Source organism: Diabrotica undecimpunctata, chromosome 8, assembly GCF_040954645.1.
Source record: "Diabrotica undecimpunctata isolate CICGRU chromosome 8, icDiaUnde3, whole genome shotgun sequence".
Classification (NCBI taxonomy): Eukaryota; Metazoa; Arthropoda; class Insecta; order Coleoptera; family Chrysomelidae; genus Diabrotica; species Diabrotica undecimpunctata.
This window is the reverse complement of record NC_092810.1, coordinates 16,367,959-16,391,125: the sequence shown is the minus strand read 5'-3', so window position 1 is coordinate 16,391,125 and position 23,167 is coordinate 16,367,959. Positions and strand designations below refer to the sequence as shown.

The 23,167-nt window shown below is 33.7% G+C and overlaps 1 protein-coding gene across 1 annotated transcript in view; it reads right to left on the bottom strand.

The window, feature by feature from the left end:
* Positions 1-22,176, bottom strand: part of LOC140447214 (pseudouridine-5'-phosphatase-like) — a 34,831-nt gene extending 12,655 nt beyond the window's left edge. Inside the window, exons 1-3 of the mRNA XM_072539730.1 lie at positions 21,678-22,176; positions 16,818-17,045; positions 4,111-4,334 (exon numbers count right to left, since the gene is read on the bottom strand). Of these exons, the coding sequence (XP_072395831.1) occupies positions 4,111-4,334; positions 16,818-17,045; positions 21,678-21,732 (507 nt within the window). The 5' untranslated portion in view covers positions 21,733-22,176. The remainder of the gene's footprint in view (positions 1-4,110; positions 4,335-16,817; positions 17,046-21,677) is intronic.
* Positions 22,177-23,167: the final 991 nt, after the last annotated feature.

The following is a 23,167-nucleotide window of genomic DNA, read 5'->3' as shown; positions in this document are numbered from 1 at the left end:
ACAGTGGTCCCTGAAACTTTATAGAATATACCAGGAACCTGATATCGTAAAACATATTAAGATAGGACGTCTGAGGTGGATATGACATGTAATGCGGATGGAACAGATGGATAGAAAAACGCTCCTTGATAGACCCATTGGTCAGAGAAGAAGGGGAAGACCTAGAACAAGGTTCCTTGATAACATCGATAAAGACATGAGAAATATGGGAATACGTGCTTGACGGAGAAAGGCGATGGATAGGGGCGACTGGAGAGGGACAAATTCTTAAGACAAAACTTAAATGAAACCGACGATACCACCTATGACAGTCCTATTAAGCAGTCGAATGTAAAATTTGAAGTTAAGCACAGAACGACACCACAAACAATACATTGGAGCTGTGACGAAACTTTGCAGAGAACTCCACTTAGAAATACCGAACCCCAATCGGGACCATTGAAATGTGATGAAACTACGCAGATAACTACATCTAGAAATACCGAACCCGAGCGAGCTGAACCCCAGCCTGGAACGTCAGGAAAATTAAAACTCAGTGTAGTGTACCTATTGAAAAGCTAGCACATCTTCCAAAATTATAAAGAAAAATTACAAATCACGTGCAAAACAACACTCAGAAATTTTCATTTCCACATCGCTAAAAATTCAATTAGAAATAAAACAAGAAAAGAGGTCAAAAAAACTGAAACCAGGAAAAGGACTACAGTATCCGTAGAAAAACTGGCTACCAAAGCAAAGAAACGATCTGTAAGCAAGAGAGCTGCAGTTAGAAACTTACATTTTGATGATTCTGGGTCTGAAAGTTATGATGAGAGTAAGAGCTTTGTGATGATGATGAACTAGATGATGTAGACCTAACATTACAAAATGAGGAGTGTTTGATGTGCAGTCAATTCAGACGAAACAAAGAAATTTGGTACTATTGTGTAATGTGTTCGAATTGGGCTAATACAGAATGTAGTGGTTGGGATTTAGATGTTAATAATTATAGCAACTCCGCCTATGGTGACAAATGAGTGGATCGAGTAGTTCAGGAGTCACCACTGCCGGTTCTAATCAAGACATCAAGATTATAATGGCTAATATGAATGCTAAAATAGACAAGGAGTCGCAGTTCTATGGCACAACAGGAAAACACCTACTGCACAATTAAACAAGCGAGAATGGGGAGTTTTTGATAAATTTTGCCACCAGTAAAAACATGGTTATAAGTTCCACATGCTTCCCACATAAAGACATACACAAGATGACATGGATTTCACCGGAGGAAACCACAACCAATCAAATCGACCATGTGCTGATAGACAAAAGAGCAGCCAGTAGTATCTCAGATGTGAGAACACGACGAAGAGCATGCTGTGGATCAGACCATCTTTTACTCCAAACCAAATTTAGATGCAGAGTTAACAAAGAAAGAAACGAAAGGCAAAGAACAAACAAACTGGACCTAGAAAAACTGAAGATTAAGGAATGTAAAGAGAAGTTCGAAGAAGAAGTCCCAAATGAGTTAAGGACCCTAGAACTGCATTCCATAGACGGCAAATGGAATAATATCAAAACATCAGTACTGACAGCGGCAGCGTCCACCCTGGGAAACAAGAAAAAGGCGAGAAGAGGAGCATGGTTCGATGACGAGTGCAGACAAGCAATAGAGGAAAGAAATGAAGCATACAAAATGTATATAACAAGAAGAACACGGAAAAGACGAACATCATTTGAAGTCGCAAGGGGGAAAGCAGACAAGATATGTAGAAATAAAAAAAGAGCCTATGAAAATGGACAAATAGAAAAAATGGAAGAAAATTTCAAAAACAACGAAATTAGAGGGGCTTACGAATACCTAAAAAAGATAAAAAAGTGGGTATAAACCTCAAACAAGTCTAAAGGATACTACAAGTGTAAAGATGAAAGTGGGCAAATAGTCAGTGACCAACAGAAAGTCAAGGAAACCTGGAAGCAATATTTTCACGAATGATTTTTACTTGGTACACAAGTAGACATGGAAGATGAAATGGGTACGAACTGCGTAGAAGAGAATGAAGTAGAGAATGGAGTAGAAGCTTCAACCATAGAGGAAGTTCTCGAAGCTATTAAGGCCCAGAAAAACAATAAAGCCCCGGGAGTTGACGAAATACCAGCAGAATTGTATAAGGTAGCAAGTCACATCCACGCACTCATCAAAGACATATGGCAAGAAGAGAAAATACCCGACGCGACGACTGGAAGAAAAGTATAGTATACCCGATCTATAAAATACCGTGGAATTTCTCTACTATATACAGCACATAAAGTCCTCACGTATATTATAAACCAGCGGCTCCAACCACTAGCAGAAAATATTATTGGAGAGTATCAGACGGGCTTCCGACGGGGAAGATCGACACTGGATCAAATATTTACAGTCAAAAGGAACAAAATCTACAATATATTGGCTGAATTGGCAATACCACACAAGCTAATTAGACTCACATTAAAGCCACAATGGATGAAACTCAGGCATGTGTACGAATACAAAACCACCGGACAAAGTTTTTCAAAATTTCGCAAGGACTAAAGCAGGGAGATGGGCAAATTGGATGAAGAAACCTACTGACCAACCGAACGGTTCAACTTGCCGCTTATGTCGATGATATTAATACTATGAGTTGAACACCAACAGGAGTACAGGAAACATACGCAGAGTTAAAAACGCAAACAAAAATATAGTTCTATCTAAAAATGTCCACCTAAATACAAAGATGAGAATCTATAAAACCTTAATTCGACCAATAGCAAGCAGTGAAGCAGGCAGTGAAGCATGGGTCTTGACAGAAACATCCAAAAGCAAACTCGATACATTCGAAAGGAAAGTACTGAGGAGAATACTAGGACCTGTGAGGGAAAACGGAATCTTCAGAAGTCGATACAACAACTAGCTTTATCAACTTTATAAGGAAGCACCACTCAGACTTCATTAGAATACAAAGATTGCAATGGACCGGACATGTGATAAGAATGCGAGAGGATAGGCTACCAAAAAGAGCACTGAATGCTAGAATACAGGAGAGACTTGTTGGAAAGCCAAGAAAGCGCTGGAAAGACACAGTAAACAGCGACGCACAAGCCCTTTTAGAGTCCGTGTATGGAGAAGATCAGCCACAGACAAGCAAGGGTGGAGGCAAAAAATAAAGGAGGCTCAATTTGGGCTGTAGTGCCGTAGAAGAAGAATAATAATTATAAGTGCGATATGTGTGCAAAAATCGAACGAAAGACAGTCAGAAAATAAAATTATCTGTTATTTTGTCTTTAAGAAATTTGTTTTGTTTAGAATATTTGCTTTATTACAATAATTTTGTTTTCGAATACAGCTTTATTTAATTTCTAAGTAGAATTACACCGTACTTGAAGGAATCCCGTGCAATAACAGTTTCTACAGTAATTTGGAAGTTTGTGTGCCCATAGGAAACTTTTTGTAAGTATTTTCTCTTAAGGGCGCAGAATTCCCCGGTCTCCCCTAGTTTAGAAAAACGAACTTATTCAACCAAAAAGAAGCAAATTTAAATGTTTTAGATCGTTTGTAATGTGAAAGTTTAAATTCAGCATTTTTAGACATATTTCAAATGCCTCATATTTGTTACTCGAAATTTCATGTTATAGGTTTTGAAGATTAGGCTTTAACAATGGAAACTCAACAGCAATCGGTCAATGGAAGTGATAAATTTTATTGATCTCACGAGAATCGTAAAAAATGGCAAAAATCGCACAACGTTTATTTATTTAAAAGCTTTATAGAAACTGACTTCATTTGCGGCAAAATACAAAAATTGTATACGAAAGCTGCGCTCTTTTACCTTTGAAATGCATTTTGATTTTGGTCGATAGGATACTATGATCAAAAGATATCGAATTTTTACCGTCAATTTGATACAAATTTTATTTAATTAATTGATTTCGCGCGCGTGTAACTGACATTTATAATCGCCGGTCGCTTCAAGTGTTGTTTCTCAGAGAACGGTCAAAATTGGCATTTTTAGAAAAATTCAGCTAGTTTGTATGATTTTTAGAGGTTCAGGTTTATATAAAAACATTCGATATCTATAAATATGAATTTAAAAACCATGGAAAACTTACTTTAGAAGGACTAGGTTTATCAGGAAATCTGGAAGCACATACTAAAAATATATCTGGAGCTGGTTTTCCTTGTTTAACTGCTGGGTCCGTGCTACCACACACGATGTGATGGAACAATTTAAAAACATCTTGGTGATCTTTGGTTTTTACTTGCATCGCTTCTAGGGAGGACGACGTAGCCACGGCAATGGGAATATCGTTCTTGTAGAGATGTTTTATAAGTTCTAAAATAATAAAAATGTTTTTAATAGAACTCGTCTTCATCTAGCGATTGGCAATCATTATAAATATTCTAATACAAAAAAGGTGATGAAACTCATTGTGGTGACATCACCCACCAAAAGAAAAAAAACGAATAATATCTTTTCTTTTCTCCATTGATCGAGATCTTCAGTAGAATCACTTTTCTCCTTGTAATCTGTCAAATTGACCGTTAATTGACGGAAATTCATTTTAAAATTTATTTAAAAACTTTAAACTTTATAAGTTTATTGTAAAATAGAGTTTATTTTAACAATGTTTAAGGAACAATTTTAAGTTTTTATGCAGAGAAAATTGTATAAAAAATAAATGTTTAATATTAGGTAAATAAGGTTATTTTACTCTAAACTTAAATGATAATTTAAATTGCGTTAAAACAAGTCGTTTTAACTGAAAGAAGTGCATGATCAGTAACGAGTATTTCCCCCTCTAGCTCTTATTACTGCTTGCATCTTTCTCAGCATGCTTGCAAGTAAATTTTGGAATTATCCTTGGGAAATTGCATTCCACTCATCCTGTGCAGCAAGCCAAAGCTGCTCTATCGTATTTGGAACGGGATTTCTTTGTCGTATGCTGCGTTTTAGGTGATCCCACATGTGCTATATTGGATTTAAATCCGGGCTAAACGGTGGCCAATCCAATCTTAGAATTTGGACCTCATCAAGCTAATTACTCACTATGGCAGCGGCATGTGGTCGAGCATTATATGACAAAACATGATCTTGCAGGATGTTTTAAACGTAAGAATGACTAGTCATCCGCCCAATCACTTCCACAAGTGCGGTACGTACCTCCCAACTAATACCTTCGTAAAGAATTATGCCATCAACTCCAAAACTAATGGTCTGGGAGAGACTGCAGCTGGCAAATCGTTCTCCAACTCTTCTGTAGACGTAGTTTTGACCATCTGGCTTCCATAATAGGATTCTGGTCTCATCAGTGAAAAGAACGCATTTCCAGTTGTCGATATTTCGCTAAATATGTGTTCTTGCAAATTCCAAACGACGAGCTTTATGATTTTGGAGAAGACGTGGAACTTTGGCGGGGCGTCTGGGTTTTAAGTTTGCTGCTTTTGATCTTCGTCTAACTGTTTGTGAACTCACATTAACTTGTCTAACATTTAATAGCTCATTTCTAAGGTGCATCGATGTCAATGAACGATTTGTGTAAAATTAAGAACCAAAAAACGGTCATCAATTGCGGTTGTGCACCTTGGGCGTCCTTGACCAGACCTTCGTACAAAATTTCCTGTTTCGCGGTACCTTTTTAGAGTATTCGAAACTATAGATTCAGTTCTGCTGAGACGTCGTGCGATATATTTTGTGCATATCCTTCCTCGTACAAAATTACAATATGTACTACTTGAGCTTCATCGCACTGTCGAATTGGTGGGATACTTATTTTAAACTGAGTTAAATAAAAACAATATTTAATTAAACTTAATAAATTAAACTAAAAATAACCGAATTAGTATGATTTTTGCTTTACGTGAAGAAGGTTTTTTATGATAAAATGTACGACTGACGCTAACCACCGAATAAACGTCAAAATAAACATAAAAATATTTCAAACCAGTTGAGTACATCAGCCTACTATATGAGTATTATCAGTAATCTAAAATTATTTTGAAATAATAGTGACTACAAAAAATAATTGGAAAATTCCAAAATATTCGATATTTTTGTCCATGAGTATACCAAGGCCATAGATATAATTTCTATGCAATTTTAAGGCCAATAATTTCCATAAATTCTAATAAAGATAGCTTAAGTTTTTCTATTATTGAAAGCCCTTTTGTGTTCAGATATACGTTTTTTAAAAGTTCTATCAGTTTGACCGATGTAAGTTTTTGGGCATTCGGCACATTTACGTTTGTATACACCACTGTTTAACTGCTTTTTTTTTGGCTCTTGTTGTTCTTAATATATTTGCCTAAGTTGTTGATTGTTCTAAAAACTGGTGTTATTCCGTTCTTTTTTTATATGTTTGACTATTTTGGATGATATCTTGTATCAACTTATCAACGTATCTTATAGTACCTTCTGCTCGATTACATATACAGGTAAGATATCAACAAAAATAGTCAAACGCATGAAAAAGAAAGGAATAACACCAGCTTTCAGAACAAACAACAACTTAAAGCAAATATCAGAACTATCTAGGACACATAATGCGCCATAAGGAATTTGGGCAGCTCCAGGTAATATTAGAAGGCAAGATTGAAGGTAAAAGAGGCATAGAACAAAAGAAAAAATCTTGGCTACGAAACATCAGATTGGACCCACACGAGAAGAAATGAATTAATTCATCAAGCCCAGAACAGAGAGAAATTTACCATATTGATCGCCAACCTCAACAGAGAAGGCACTTAAGAGGAGGAAGCAAATAAAGATGCGTTCAGAAAGATATTTAGAGTTAAAGTTAACAAGCTCTCCACTATTACAGAATACACCAATGAACCGAATCTAAGTGAAAACCTCTTATGTAATATGTTGTTTAAATAATTAAACTATGTGTAATATTAAATAAATAACCTTTTTGGAAATAATTGGAGACTCTTGAAAAAAATTGGACTTGATCCATTATTACTCTGAAATATTTGGTGGAAAAAAATTGATTAAAAAGCGAAGTATGACAAAACTGGAATTTTTGTTACCAAAAAAAATAACAAACAAAAAAACTTATTACAACAATGTTCAATAATACTCTCACAGCTTAAGTGGCATTAGTTTTAATCATCAAAGACCGGTTCATGATCGTCTATGTCGTGTCCTATTGCTGGATTCGTGAACGGGTTCCTGTGTTGATGCAGAGATTTTTAAAATGATAGTGTGTGACTGGTGGCAGATACGGGAGGAAAGACAGCATGTCCTTTTTCTTTGCTTCTGTCACGGTCTAGGTGTGGAGTACAGATGACTTTGGTTACCAATGAATTTTGAGACATTTGTTTTGGCCATCGAGACAGTAAAAAACGGAAAATCTTTATTCAGCGTACGTTTGTACTTCAAAACCTAAGGATCTTCTCACTCGTACCTCATCCATCTCATTTCTAACCACTCCATCACTATCTTTTTTTCTATTTACAAGCACATCTTCTATGTTATTTGTCGACACAATGTCGCTCCTTTTTATGTTAGTTACTTCAAAAGGCAGGTCAATTTTGAAGTTTCTATTACATCAATCCAATCGTCTGGCCCAAAGATGTGACAAGATTTTCTGACAGCCTTTTCAATAACCCCAAATATCGGTAGTTTGGCAAAAAGGAGTGGCCAGATACAAGAAACTTGTGATCTATCGTACTTATGTTTATGTAAGCATCTTGAACAAGATTTAGTAACATGGCAGCCACTTTAAAGTTTATGTTTTGTTCTGTACATGAATCTGAATAGAGAGTTACGTGGTTATGATTTTTGGCATGTTTTCTCAGATGCATGGTCAATATTGAAGATATTTCCTGAGATCCTCTACTACCATCTGTTTCGTCCCACACATACATAAAGCCGTCGTTTTTGTTGAAGGAATGAATTGGAATGAAATGAATGGATGTAGACAATTTCGGGTATGGCAGTGCTTTTTGGAGGACAAAAGTGGCAACATAGTGTTCATCTGATGCGTCATCACTGTACGATTTTAGTACATCTCGAGCTTGTTTTACTTTTGGTAGGTGAACATTTTGTTCAACAATAAGTGAATTGGATGTCTCAGGTTCAGTTGCTGCAGCTATTTTTAAGGACAGTTGATCACATTTGGACATACGCTGAGCACAATCTAACTAGTCAACTGGACTTGATCCACTCTGTCCCGAAATAATATGACACATTGTTCAGAGACATAGTAAACTAACGACATCTGTTTATTATTGCGGTAACTTTGGACGTGGAAAAGATTTCTATTTGTAGAACATATATACACCGCTAACTTAATTTTCGTATAAAAAGTGGACTTAATCCACTATGGTTCTGAACGCCTGATAGTATTATTACGAACAACAAAAACCAAAAAAAAAAGCATTTAAATAGTGGTGTATACAAACTTAAATGTGGCGACTGCCCAAAAACTTACATCGGTCAAACTGGTAGAACTTTGAACGAACGTATAGCAGAACACAAAAGGGCTTTCAGTAATAAAAAAACGGATTCTACGTACGCCCTTCGCCTTTTAGAGCATAATCATTCTTTTAATGACCAATTTCAAATTGTTCACATTCAAAATAAAGGCCTGATATTGATATCGACGCCAGTTAATTAATCAATACTATATAAACAAGAAGCATGAACCACCCCTAATAATTAAGTAGTGTTCTTTTATGAAAAAGATAGGATACTTATTGGAAAAGACCAATAAAATCCTTGTTTTTAATGAGTATTTATTGAAAAACAATTCCTTGGTACATCGTTGGTACAAACATCGTTAAGCTATAAAAATGTTTCCATACTTTAAATAGCTGTATAAATAAATTAAAAATAAATAGTCTGTTAATATAATTTTCCGAAACACATTTACAATAACATATCAAATCAAAGAAATATATCGAGTATGTCATAAATGAAATTTTAATGTGTTATTTATTAATCAATTATAAATGTTGTCTTTGGCGATTTTTTAGGAGCACACTTAATGTGATAGAGAGAATTTATAAAGTAAGTCATTAGTGTTCAGTAATATTACTTTTTTTTCCAAATTAGCAAAAACCGGGTTTTTACATCAATGAAATGGAAACAAAACAAAGTCTTCCTTTATATCTAGCCATTTGGAACAATTAAAATTCCAGACTCATGATCTTCAAGGGTCAAATGTTGCCAAATGTAGATCAAATCAAAGAAATATATCGAGTATGTCATAAATGAAATTTTAATGTGGTATTTATTAATCAATTATAAATGTTGTCTTTGGCGATTTTTTAGGAGCACACTTAATGTGATAGAGAGAATTTATAAAGTAAGTCATTAGTGTTCAGTAGTATTACTTTTTTTTCCAAATTAGCAAAAACCGGGTTTTTACATCAATGAAATGGAAACAAAACATAAGTCTTCCTTTATATCTAGCCATTTGGAACAATTCACATTCCAGACTCGTCATGAACGTCAAGGGTCAAATGTAGCTAAATGTTACATGTTTCTGTCTGATTCCTTCAATCTACTCTATATTATTACTTATGATACAAATGTAGTGGATTTTGACAACAGTTATGAATTTATAATAAAATTACGGCCGCTTAATTGGTCAAATCACGGAATATGTTCGAAGAACAACAAGTAGAAAAGTAATCAGAAGAGCTGAGGAAATAATGCTAACCACTGCAAGACACTCACAATGTAGGTACTCCAGAAAACAACACAACACAACAGTGCCTGGATACATTAAAACTTTCCGTTTACTTACGCCGACTAAGGAGATACAAAATTAGTAACAAACGAAAATCCGACAATACGCTTTTTGACAATGCCGAGAAGGAATTCTATCGGAAACTCAATTCTACTGCAGGAAGTGCCAATAAATCGTACCCAAGCCAAGAAGAAATCCATGAGTTTTGGGGAAATCAACTTTCCACACCAGCTGCTCTTAACACCAATGCTGGATGGATCGAAGATACAACGCACAACTGCCAACACTACGTCACTGCTCCCTACGAACCCTTCACTACTGAAGAAGTTTCCGATATTATCAAAGAGCTTCAAAACTGGAAATCTCCTGGACCAGACGGCGTTCAGAACTTCTGGCTTAAGAAGTTCTGGAGTAGGTATTCATGAGTGGTTATCAGCATTAATTAATCACAGTATTTCTAATCCGCAGGAAATACCATCTTTCCTAACCCAGGGAACACCTTATTTAATACCAAAAGATCAAAATAACACCCAAGATCCAACCAAGTATCGCTCAATTACTTGTCTTCCAACTCTGTATAAATTGGTCACATCCTGTGTAGCCCGGCGTATCTACCAACACTGTGCTCTAAACAGTATCGTAGAGCCTCAACAGAAAGGGTGCGCTAAGGGTTCCATGGGCTACAAAGAATCATATCATCTACTCTGTCATTTCTGACCAAGCATATAGCAAAAAAATGAATCTCTTTACTGCTTTCATCGACTACAAGAAAGTGTTTGATTCAGTGCCGCATGAATGGCTTATAGATATATTAAAAATATATAAAGTCGATGATAACATAGTGACCTTTTAAAAACATATAATGTCAGATTGGAAGACAAAAATTCACCTACAAATACCTGGTGAAAACAATATCTAAACTGAAAATATTGCAATCAGCCGGGGCCTATTTCAAGGAGACTCGTTAAGCCCACTGTGGTTTTGTCTAGCGATGAACCCCCTATCCCAGCTACTGAACTCAACTGACACAGGTTTTAGCATCAAAAATAACACTACTATTGTGGCAAAGCTTAATCATCTATTGTATATGATTTAAAACTATTGGCTGCCAATCGAAGCCACCCTGGATCAGATGCTCCAGCTCCAATTTATATCTTAGTAGACTTAGTAGAATTAGTTGCTGTTATAACCATGCATTTTGTCTTTTTTGGTGTAATTATCATTACACCAAATCTTTAAATCATATTTATTTTGAGAGATTAGTATTGCTTGGTTTGCATAACAGATTATTTCAGATGTTTTTCTCCCATTTCGTATCCTTTTTTTTCGTTCCTACTTTTTTTATTATTTCATCCATAATCAGTTTGATACCTCCAGGTTCTTAAGGACCATGAAACATAAATATGCCGGTTTGTTGTATTCTATTAAGTTCACTTGCACTTGCCTCATTATAAATAAAACGTCAGTGCGTGATCTTCCCGACCTAAAACATTGTCGTTCTTCTGCTAGCATTATATTCATTCATTCAGTTTCAGTTTATTTGTTATCACTTTGGTTGTTCATTTTAGTGTTGTGTTTAATATGTTAATTCCTCTTTACCGCGCCGGTTTAGGATTGTGCGTTTGAGCTTTCCATGCAGTACAGACTGAGTGTTGTAAGTTCTTATCCCCATCCCAGAGCATCACAATAGCTCATAGAGATAAACACCTGCGAATCAATTAAGAATATAATATAGGTGATACAACTTTGTCCACAACTGTAGATTTATTGACTGACCACTCACGCATATCTGCACAAACAAATATACATAAACACCTGTACTCGTACTCGTTCTTATGCTCAATCAGCAAATCACTAGACATATGCACTACAATGTAGGCTAGAGAATTAATGGTACATGGAGAAAAGTGTTTCCGAAGCGATACCCCAGAAAGTTGGCAAACTCTGGATGGTTATAGCCTTGACACGATATGAGTGCTCTTCAATCCCAACTCTGAACAGTAGAGGCGATAGAATGCTGCTGAGACCCTTCTCCCTGCTTGTCGTAAAAGACAACTTTTGGCAAGAAATGAGAGGTGAAGAGTAATATAGATTCCTTCAACGTAATGTTTGGTGCCCGAGTGGGAGGAGCTTACAATGTTATTGAGATACAAAAATTTCCCAGGCCCAAGTGTCCCAACCTCTACTGCGTGTGACGTCAGAGTGGAAAGAGCTTACAATGCTTTTGAGATACAATTTTCCTAGACCCAAGTGTCCCAACCTCTACATTTGACATAATGACGGTATTAGATTTTTGTTTTGATACAGGGCAGCGACAACCGCTTATACGTATTTCGACCTCTTTAAGTCTCGTCAGAACGGTATAGCCACTGCTCTGAACCAAAACAAAAATCTCTCCCGTCCTAGACAATAGTTATCAAAATAACTATATACGGACGTAGTTACGGGAGAGATTTTTGTTTTGGTTCAGAGCAGTGGCTATACCGTTCTGACGAGACCTAAAGAGGTCGAAATACGTATAAGCGGTTGTCGCTGCCCTGTATCAAAACAAAAATCTAATACCGTCATTATGTTTTATTACTTACTTCGTTTGGAGTACCAGAAACTGAATTCACTACGAATTTTGACCAGGATGAACGGCATGTGGAATGCAATTTTTAGATTCCCTTGCCGAGTAATTTATCCAGCTGTTTGTTTCGCAAGTTTTAGGAAACACAGTGGTAAAAATTTGAATTCGGTTTCGCTAAGTAGAAATCGTTTGATTTCTCTTTTTGTTTCTCTACATTTGAGTTGGCGAGTTCGCAGAAACGCACACAGGGCGCTTCGTTTTGTGAATAATGTTTATTTATACTAAAAAAACTAATCAAAAGTAATTATGCTATATATAGGGTTCCATTCGTTTTTGTTTCAGCTTTTTATTAGTTTTTTATTTTTTCCATAATTAATTTTTTAATATATTTTATCCTCTAATAGGAAACATCCTTCAAACGTGATACGAAACCATATTGCGCCCGATAACCCTTGCTTAAAATTACCAAAAAGAAAGATTAGAAAGATCTTCGAGAATTGGTGGTTCTTACCAACCAAAACTAGATCTGTTTCCAGCCAATACAACAGGCACAGGGAAAAACATGAGAAGTCGTTCATTTTTACCCACTTTTTATTCCATCTTCAAATGGTTGGAACACGGTCCAACACAAGATGCACCTTTCTGTTTTTTGTGCAGATGTTTTGGCATGAACGACAGTACTAAGCCTGGGTTGATAGAGACTTCGCTTATTTTTAGCAGATTTTCATCGTGGAATAAAGCTATAGAACGATTTAAAATGCTAAAGTTGCCATGAATTTCGCACAGAAACTAAGAAGAGTTATAACGTGAATAAGTCCGTAGATCTTCAAATCCAAAAGAAAAAAAGAGGCGGAACTAAAGCCCGAGAGAAGCAGCGACAAAAAAATTTAGATTATAGGAAGAAACTAATTGATATAATTATAGTTATAGTAAAAGGTAGAAAACCTCTTGGTTGTCATGACATGAACGGAAGAAACCAATTGGGATTGGAACAAAAAAACCTGACCACGCCTCTGGTTCATTGGATTACACGAAAATATCTGTTATAGGTACAAATACGACAAAAACTATTAGAAATAAAACGAAACAGCATTAAAAAACATATCCAAACCAACGATAAATTAGAGTTATGAATGCCAAAAATTTAACAATTATGTTGTTGCTAATTTCCTAATCTATGCAGTGTAAAAATAGAAAGAAAACGAATGTCTTAAACAGAAAGAATAACAAACTCTGATTGTCTATCAAGCTGAAACCTCAAACATTCGTGCATCCCACCGCATGTGACGTTAGCAGACGTTCGTTATATCCTACTTATTCTTGGCTTACATAGAAATCAACAGTCCACGTTGTTCAAACGTTTAGTAATGAAATTTATCATTAAACCATTAAGCCTAATCGTTCGGTTTTTTTGGCACTAAATTTCCGAGAAAATTACGTCTTTTAGTCACACGAAAAATACAAAACAAACAATATTTTAATGTTGTTTGCCAGGAAAAATCCGATAAAATCTGTGATTTGATATTTTTATACGATAAACATATCGTACGACTAATACTTATGATATAATTCGCGATATATATTTTTAATTATGATATCTAATTTACAGTGTAGTTGATATATTCACGTCGAGTACTAATCTTTAGATATTATTAAAAACTTTATTATCATGTTTTTAAATACCACACAGATATTATTTATCGTACGGTGAATAATTAATTATTATTATATTTATCTATTAAGAAAAAAATAAAAGAAACTAAAATAACTTTGATTTTTTTAGTATATTTAAGTAAACATCATCTTAAATCAACAAACGTCCAGTACGTACTTTGATGAATCATTTTCTAAAGCTATTTTTAAAAGACGTTCCTTATACAAGGTTTAACCCTCCACAGCAACAGTTCAATAGATTATTTTAAAGGAGTTTGAATGGAGAAGTAAAGCTTAGTAAGGAACCTACTAGAAGCAGACACCAAAGACAAAAAAAACCCATGAAAAAGCAGGATTCAAAGCTGAAAGATCCATTATTGACATTAAAGATTTTCACATTAAATAATGTATGGATTCCCGTCTATTGTCTGTTCCAATAAACTGTCTATTGAATTTTTCACTAAAGATGCCCACTTATCATATATATAGAAAGCCTTGGGACACAGTGAATATGTACCAAATACAATCAAGTGATTTATATGTCTAAAAAGTGTCAACTACAGTCAAAATCCAGAAGCAATGATTTATTGTCTTAAATTAAAAATGTACCGGATCAAATTGGCAAACTGTTAGCGACAGTTTATATTGAAACCGACGAAATCTGAAAGAACCGTTGTTCATCTCAGAAATTCATGGCATTTTCTTGAATTGTGGTTCAGTTTATATTGGAACAACAAATGGTACATTATATGGTAGACTCGTTCGAATGAAAAGAAAAGGGACTGTCACTTTGGTAATTATAAAGATGAGCTGTTCTAGGCCTATTAGGTTTTATGAAGAAACATTGTTTACTTGTGAGTTATTTTGTGAGTAAAAAATGTTGTGTAAGTTTAGTTACAATGATCCATAATGTATAACATATTTTTTTTGGTAACAGAAATGAAACCTATTTGTGTAAAATCATTTTATGGCAAGAAAGAACTAAATAACGTTCAAATTAGAGACATTTGTTTTATGACTCTGAAGATTCTGAAGTGGTACATATTTCAGAAAATGTTTGTTCAGAAGAAGTGAGCGTGGGAGATATGAGAGACAATAATGAGAACCGGAAAGATGATAATGAAAAAGAGGATGACAGTGACGACCAAAATGACGTACCCAATCATCAGAATAGCACATGGAAACGAATCACTAGTCGTTTTGCACAGGCAATTCAACCTTGGAAAGGCAGTTTACCGCCAGGACCTGAAAACCCGTATATTCCTATCATATATTCCACATTGATGACAAGATATTTTGTATAATATCGTTGTATCAAACAAATCTGTATTCTACCCAAAAGAACACCGAAAAATCTTTAAATGTGAACAAGAACGAAATAGAACAGTGTTTCGGTGTATGTTTGTTCATGTCAGTGTATGGTTTACCCTCAACTAGAATGTACTGGAAAGCGTCTACTCGAATTTCAGTTGTTGCAGAAACTATGAGTCGGAATCGCTGGGAAAAAATAAAACCAATATCCACTTCAATGGCAATAGTCAGATAATTCCCGGAGATAAGTTATACAAAATCAAACCGGTTTTAGAACCAGTTATAGCAAATTTTCGGAAAATTCCAATGACAGAAAAACTATCAGTGGATGAACAAGTTATTCCTTTAAAAGGAAAACATAGTATAAAAATGTATATAAAAAACGAAGCAAAACAGTGGGGCTATAAAGCGTTTATTCTATGTGAGACCAACGGAATTGTATATAATTTTGAACTATTTATATACTGGTAAAGAAGAGCATCCAGAATATTACTGACTCCAACCAAATGTTGGAGTCAGCGGAAATGTGGTGCTTCGTTTATTCTATGTGAGACCAACGGAATTGTATATAATTTTGAACTATTTATATACTGGTAAAGAAGAGCATCCAGAATATTACTGACTCCAACCAAATGTTGGAGTCAGCGGAAATGTGGTGCTTCGATTAGCCACAATAATTTCAAGAAATGCTTACCATACGATATATTTTGATAACTGGTTTTACGGTGCCTCCTAGCAGATTGAAAGAATGTAATTTCTCTACCGACAAAGATTCGAAGAACTCGTCTACAAGAAAGAAGGAATAACCTCAAATGGTACGAAAAGACGGTGCATTTACTGAGTTCGTTTGTATGCACGGATCTTGTAAAGTTCAAAGATGGAACAAAGCAAAGAAAGAAACCATTATTGTGGAATGTCCTAACATTGTAACGTTTTGCAATAAATATATGGGAGGAATGAACTTAATGGACTCGTTGATGGCTTTATATAGAACTAGGTTTCGTTCTAAAAACTGGTACCTCCGCATTGTGTTCCATATATTTGATTTAGCAGTTGTGAGAAGAGACACCCAGTTATTTGGTATAAGAAAAAACGAAAGTAAGTGTTTTAGATTTCAAAGTATCTATTGCCGCTTGACTTCGTCAAGAGTGTAAAGGGGGGCTCAAGAAGAGGGGAATGCTCAGTATATCTATAATAAAACAAGAAATAGAGCAGAAAAGGAAAAGAGGACCTATCGCTTCTCTACCGGAGAAAAACATACGGAAAGACGGAATAGGCCATTGGCCTAACTTTTCAGAAAAACGCGGACGTTGCAAGAAATCGGGATGCCTAGGCATGCCAAAAGTAATAAATATGTGAAAAATGTAATGTAATTGCTTTGTGAACTTTCATAAAAATTAACTTTTTTTCCATTGTAACTTGAGAGTCACAAACCCTATTAAAACAAAGGAAATAAAGAATTAAAAAAACCTTCAAAAATGTTTTCATTTGATCCTATCCTGGAAGTATATAACAGTAGAAATGTTTTTTGCAGTTAAAAAAAAATTGGTGATAAGATATCGGTGATGAATGTCTTAGATTTACTTACCTTTAACGCCAGGTAATAAAGGTGGATGTGCAAGATCTTTAATTTGCCTTTTCTTGTAAACTACCAAAAATTCTTCAGGTGTAATAGGTAATCTTAATTCTTTTACAACTATTTTAGCGGTATCCAGTTCCGGAGAACCTAGCACTTTTACTTTGCAGTCATCGGTATATTCCTTATCATATTGTTTGGCAATGTCACCAATAATTTCGTCATAAATGGATTCAGACTCTACAAAAGAAAACAAACACTTAAGTTTTGATAAAAATATGAGTGTTTTATTTTTTTAAGTAATCAATCTTAACAAAACATGAGCAGAAATCAAATATGAATATTAATAAATGATTTAGCAAATAGTAAAATACGCATAAACGAAATTCCCTTTACATTTTCTCCTTCTTTAACTCAAGATTTGTATCTTAACTACCGAAATAGTAAGATCTCTGTGTATTCTTAAGTTGTGTTTTTTATCGACATATTTATCTTACATTGTTTCCTCCTAAATTCTGTTATTACACTTTTATAGTCCTACATATCTCTTAGTTTCCGCAATCTGTCTAGTTAGGCTATTGAGTCAGAATTATGTGCTATATTATTAAGAAATTTGTAGTGTAAAAGTTCTTAGTTTTAGTTCTAATTTTAGTTCTTAATGGTTGACAGCACTGTACCCCCATCAGGGGCGGACTAAAGCCTAGGCAACTTGGGTACGTGCTTAGAGCCCGTTATTTTTGGGGCCGAAAAATTAGGTTTTTATTTTTTAATTTTTGTAATTAATTGTTGTTTTTATTTAACAGAAAAACGTAATATTCATAATTATTGCTGAAACGTGTCTAAATTATACCGAATTGTTGATTGATAAAGTCGACAAGGTTGGACAGTCGTTCCCGTGCTTATCATGATTGGAAAAATGTACATAAAAAATTGTCAGAGTATGAAAACTCCAGTGACCATATTAACTCCATCACTAACTATCGGGGACAGCGTTATTATAATGTTAAGAGAGAAGCATATAAACGCAGTTTTTTTACAAAAATCGCTCGAAAATATCACTACAAATGGTAACTTCATTATGCGTGAGTTGTAAAATGTGGGCTTAACTTTTTATTAATCATAATATGAAAAAATCCAAAAAATTCGATATTTTTCTCATTTTTTGCATATATCTCAAGAACTATTGGTTTTAGGATAATTTTGTATGGGACATAAAATTTTTTTAATTAAATTTTACATAAATAATACTAGTTCCAAATTTTAAGAATTTTTATTATTGAAAAAATACTAAAAAAAAAAAACAAAAAAACAGTTAAAAACAAGGTTTTTTGCAAGTTTATTTCCCGTACTAAAATCAAACATAGGACCTTCATATTCCGAGAAAGTATAAAAACCTTTAGTATGTTTAATCATCACACAAAATTTCATTAAAATCGTTTTAATAGTTTTTTCAAAATAATTTTAGTTTTTTACATTCAGAAAAGCATTTAAGATTTTAAAACCATTTTAAAATTTAAAATCCGCCGATTAGTAGAGCCTAGGGAATTTAAAAAAATTAAATTTTAGGCTTATAAACAATTTGAATAACTTCATCAATTATTATTGATCTATTTTCACAACGGATATTAAAAGTGCGTGGACGACTGCGATTTACAGTAAAAGATTATGACTCTGCTTGGGAATATTTTGACACGAGCATTATCGGAAATATACAACATAAAAATTCACTATTAATAGCTCAAAATGAACTTATTATTGCAGATTTCTTTCACTAAAAAAGGATGAATAATCGTGATATCATAAGTTTTGATTAAACTATGCATTTGTAAATAATCCATCTATAAACTGACTATAAAATGTCGAAAATAAACATTTAAACCTTTGTTTCGATGTTTTAATACACGCAGTTTTATTGGGCTATTAATTTACAGGTGAGTAAGTGTTTACTTTTAAGATACAATTCATGAGCATGTATGCTTGGTTGTATAGTGACTTCCAACCAGGGCCGAGCCTAGAGGTTTTGTCGCCCGGGTTCAAAAACCAAATTTGCCGCTTCATCAGCAGTTTTGGAAAACGTGTTTAAGAAAACATCGCAAATTCTGCGAAATTGTATAAGAAACCATTCACAATACACTGATAACAGTAATAATATAATGTATAACAGAAATAAATTTAAAAAAAAATCACACTAATAGGCAACTTGTCATTAAATTCACAACTATCCTTCGGGATAATTTCGGGAAATCCCGAAAATATCGGGGAATTTTCTAACGCCGCCGCCGTTGCATGTAATAGCATCGGTCAGCGCCAGCTACGCACAATTTTGGTACTATTGTTTTTATTATACTAATGTATATATACATCACAGGGAAAGGCCGCGCTGTCTTCTTAATAGCAACAATTTGGCCAGTTATTTTTTTGCACTTTGCTTTTTGGTGCTCTGATTTTATTTTTTTGATATTTATATTTTTGGGTAAATTTTGCCGCCTAGAAGCGAGCGCCACCTGGGTGTCACGCACCCTGGCATGGCTCGGCCCTGCTTCCAACCGCTTCCAGTGGAAGTCAAAATTTGATCCACGCAACACAAAATTAATTACTAAGTTTACTAGAATGTTGGAACTAAATTAAATTAACAATATATTATTAGAAACGCCATAAAAAAAGTAAGTCTATACATACTTAAAAAAAATAAACAAAAAATAATATAAGGTAGCTGAGGTAAAAGCAATTGAAAATGAAGTTCCAAAATCTAAATAATCACTATGTATGTATAGCAAATATTTGATGTCATAGGTACATTCAAAAATATATTTTCATAGAATCAACACAAATTGTACAAAAATGCAAATAATACATTTCTATTGTCTTGGAACATAAACTATTATTATATACGTCAACCTCTAGTTTTTATTTGTTCTGTATAAAGTAAATAACAAACTCAGTTTGAACAGTGTATGCTGTAATACTCCTTTCAGCATTGTCGTTTTTCGTTAAGTCTACCAATTATTTTTATATTCCATGGCACAGCTGAATATAATATAATAATAATATAATAAGTGGTATCACAGACTATCTTAAAATCACGAAGATGTATTATATATGATCATCTGTTTTTCAAACATGTTGGTATCCAATAATATTGTAAGATTAGTGTGGCAGTCGTTCCTGGAGTATTAAGAACAAAACCTTGTATGTTGTATTAAGAAAAGAAATCCATCTAAAATTCAAGTAGTGAAGCAAATGTCCTTACAAAAAAAAAACATGTTACTATGTTACTGATTCTTTTGTTCACTACAAAGCCTACACTAAACAGCTGTAGTATAGGGTGTTCAAGTATTTCTGGAGAGTTACTGTCAGTTTTCACCATATTTCGTATATGGCTGTTATGCCCTGGCTTTAGAAGAGTATCTAGAAGATATCTTATAGTTTGCGGTATACAAGATCCCCTGGTTCCATTTTCCAAATTTAATATTTTTTGTTTGCTAGGTTGTTATGGTTCATCTTGTTGTTTTCCCTTAGTTTTCATTTGTTTTTTTACAAAGTAAGGTTGTTGAGTCTACACCCAACGCCCAATTGGAGAAGCAGTAACTCTTCTATTAGGCTGATGCTTACCTTATCATGTTTTATATTGATAAAATTTAGAATTTGTCAGCCGGAGATGCTAATCAAACTGTTTTATTATAAACATGTTTAATGCAATCATAGATATATTTTTTTAAATACATATATTCATATGACAGTCAACAGTCAAATACAAATAAAAAAGTGTAGCTTATAGAGTTTGATTATATATAATTAATAGAACAATCCAGTATTATTGATGTCTGGACAAATTCTTATTTTACATTTATTAACAACATTTAATATAAATACATGTATCTGCACTATCAAGATAACATTAACTATCTGTATGATCCTATGTGCCTCTAAAATGTTATAAATGTCACATATAGAGCAAAATATAACTAATGTATTAACAAAAAATAATCTAGAGATATGTTTTCAGTAAGAAAACATAATTTGATATGATAGTTATTTTCAAATTAATGCATACAAAGGAAATTATTAAGAATTAAGAAATTGTATTATAAATTAGTAATTGAAAAATATAAACCTTAATGAAACAACTGTCAATAGAAATGGTAAATAATTGATCATTCTCAAATGCCATTACAATAAAACAAGAATCTATGCACTTAAAATCAATTCCAGAAACCTCAAAATCCATGGAAAAAAGAAAAAATGTATCTATAATGAATAAACAACTTGATATATAGGTCTTTATTACCAAAGGTAGTCAATAAGGTATGAAATATACCAAAATAAAAAAAAATTAAAATCATTAGATAACACTTAAATCATCTTGATATATTGCCAAACTCTCTAAGAAATTTCCATTGTCAACACAATCTATGAGTTTTGAGAAAATAAAATACAGACAACCTTACCAAAACATCAAGAGCAATGGAAAAAATATAATACAATTTAGTTTTATATACAAAAATGAATGTAACAAAATATACCAAAAATAATTGATGTTTGTATGTACACAGAAATTATTATTACAATAATAGAAACTTAAGGGATGCTTTAAGGAAATCAAAAGTTTTATTTATCCAGTTTGTTAAATATATTATACCTAATGTTTGTTGAAACAAAATCCATTGTGAATTGTTAAAAAAATGTGGATATTTATCAAAAATGACTTATTGCGAAAATTGTAATAAATATAAATGTGGTATTCGGACATATTAAAAAATACATCTGCTATAAGTACAAAAGTATACCTCACCCGGGAGTAAAAAATTTACCAACAAGAAAAATATATTTTTAAAGAAACCCGTTTATATTCTAACAGTTAAATTCTCTTACCTATTAGAAGTCCATCCATGTCGAAAATAACATGTGTCACCTTTTTAAATTGCATTTTTGCCTAGTTTCTCACTAAGAAATCAAAGTGAAATTAACGAACTCCCAGAGTCTGTTGTAGAAAATAAACTCTTGTCCCCTCCACGACCTTGTCGATAACTCTGATTACTCACAATTCTCAGATCTGATGTTAGGATAACAAAAACGATATAGAATAAACCAGGTCTAAAAAAAATCACTCAATTTTCTTAACCTTGCACTTGTCCCCTAGGTAAGGCACATGCGTGCACGTGCAATTCATTCATGGTCTTTATTTAGGGATAAAATTAAACCTGGATAACTTAGTTCCTGTGGGAAACAGGATAAACGGTCGAATGTGGCAAATTGTATATTTTTCCGTAGAATACTGATTGTTAATTTATTCCCGCATAGTATAGCCTTAGTTATAAAATATTAAATTAAAATATTTAGAAATTATATAGGTGACGGCACCCAGCAACTTGACGTCGGTGACGTCGGATTTGACGTTACAAAAGCACATGGCGCATGGAATTTCCGCTGTTAGCAACCAATAATCAGGTAAATTGGTGTCACGTGTTTACTTCAAAAGGTATTATTGGCTTAATTATGCGTCTCCCATATTTCTTATAAATTGGTAGTGTATAATAAAACATAACTGCGGTGTGTTAAAAACAATAATTATGTATAATTATTGTATTAATATTAAAGTATAATAGAATATTAATAAATCAATAAGGCTTGGCAATAAGAGTAATTTTCTAACTAAAATTGAGATGGTTGTTAAATAAAGTGCGCAAATAGGTATTAATAATAGATTTTGCGATTTTTCAAAACTATTTAATTGGTATAGTATTCTTCTATACTCTTATTGTGTTGGTAGAAGGACACTTCATGAAGGATGCCCTAATTTCCTAATTTCTCGTGGGACAATAATGCACCAGGAAAAAATCTTCTTTTTCTTACGGTGATCCAACATACAAAGATCCAACTCTTCTAGGCTTGTACAGGCCTGCAACTTCTTTAACTTTTTTGTGCCTATTGAATGAATCGTGTTTCTGTTGTAATAGCTGTATTTTTGCACATTGTTCTCTCAGCTGTGTATCCTTAGCCATTCTGATTGCTTTTTTGATCTCTTTGTCTATTCTTTTGTATAATGTCTTGTCCTGAACTTTGACCTCTCTTCCATCATATCTAGAATTTCATTTGTCATCCACGATTTTTTCTTAATTTTTGGTGGTTTGAGGACTTTTTCTTGTATGTCTTGTGAAACTTTATGCAATTTTTCAAACTCCTGGTTTATTAAATCCGTTTGAATAACGGTATTCAAATTGCTATGTAGATTCTGTTTTACACTCTGTTCTGTGCGTTGGTTTTTGAGTAGCCTGATGTCGTATTTTGGTTTGACACTACATCGAATCTTTTTTAGCCTGATCCTCGTTTTTCAAATCAGTGGGTTATGGTCTGACTTGATA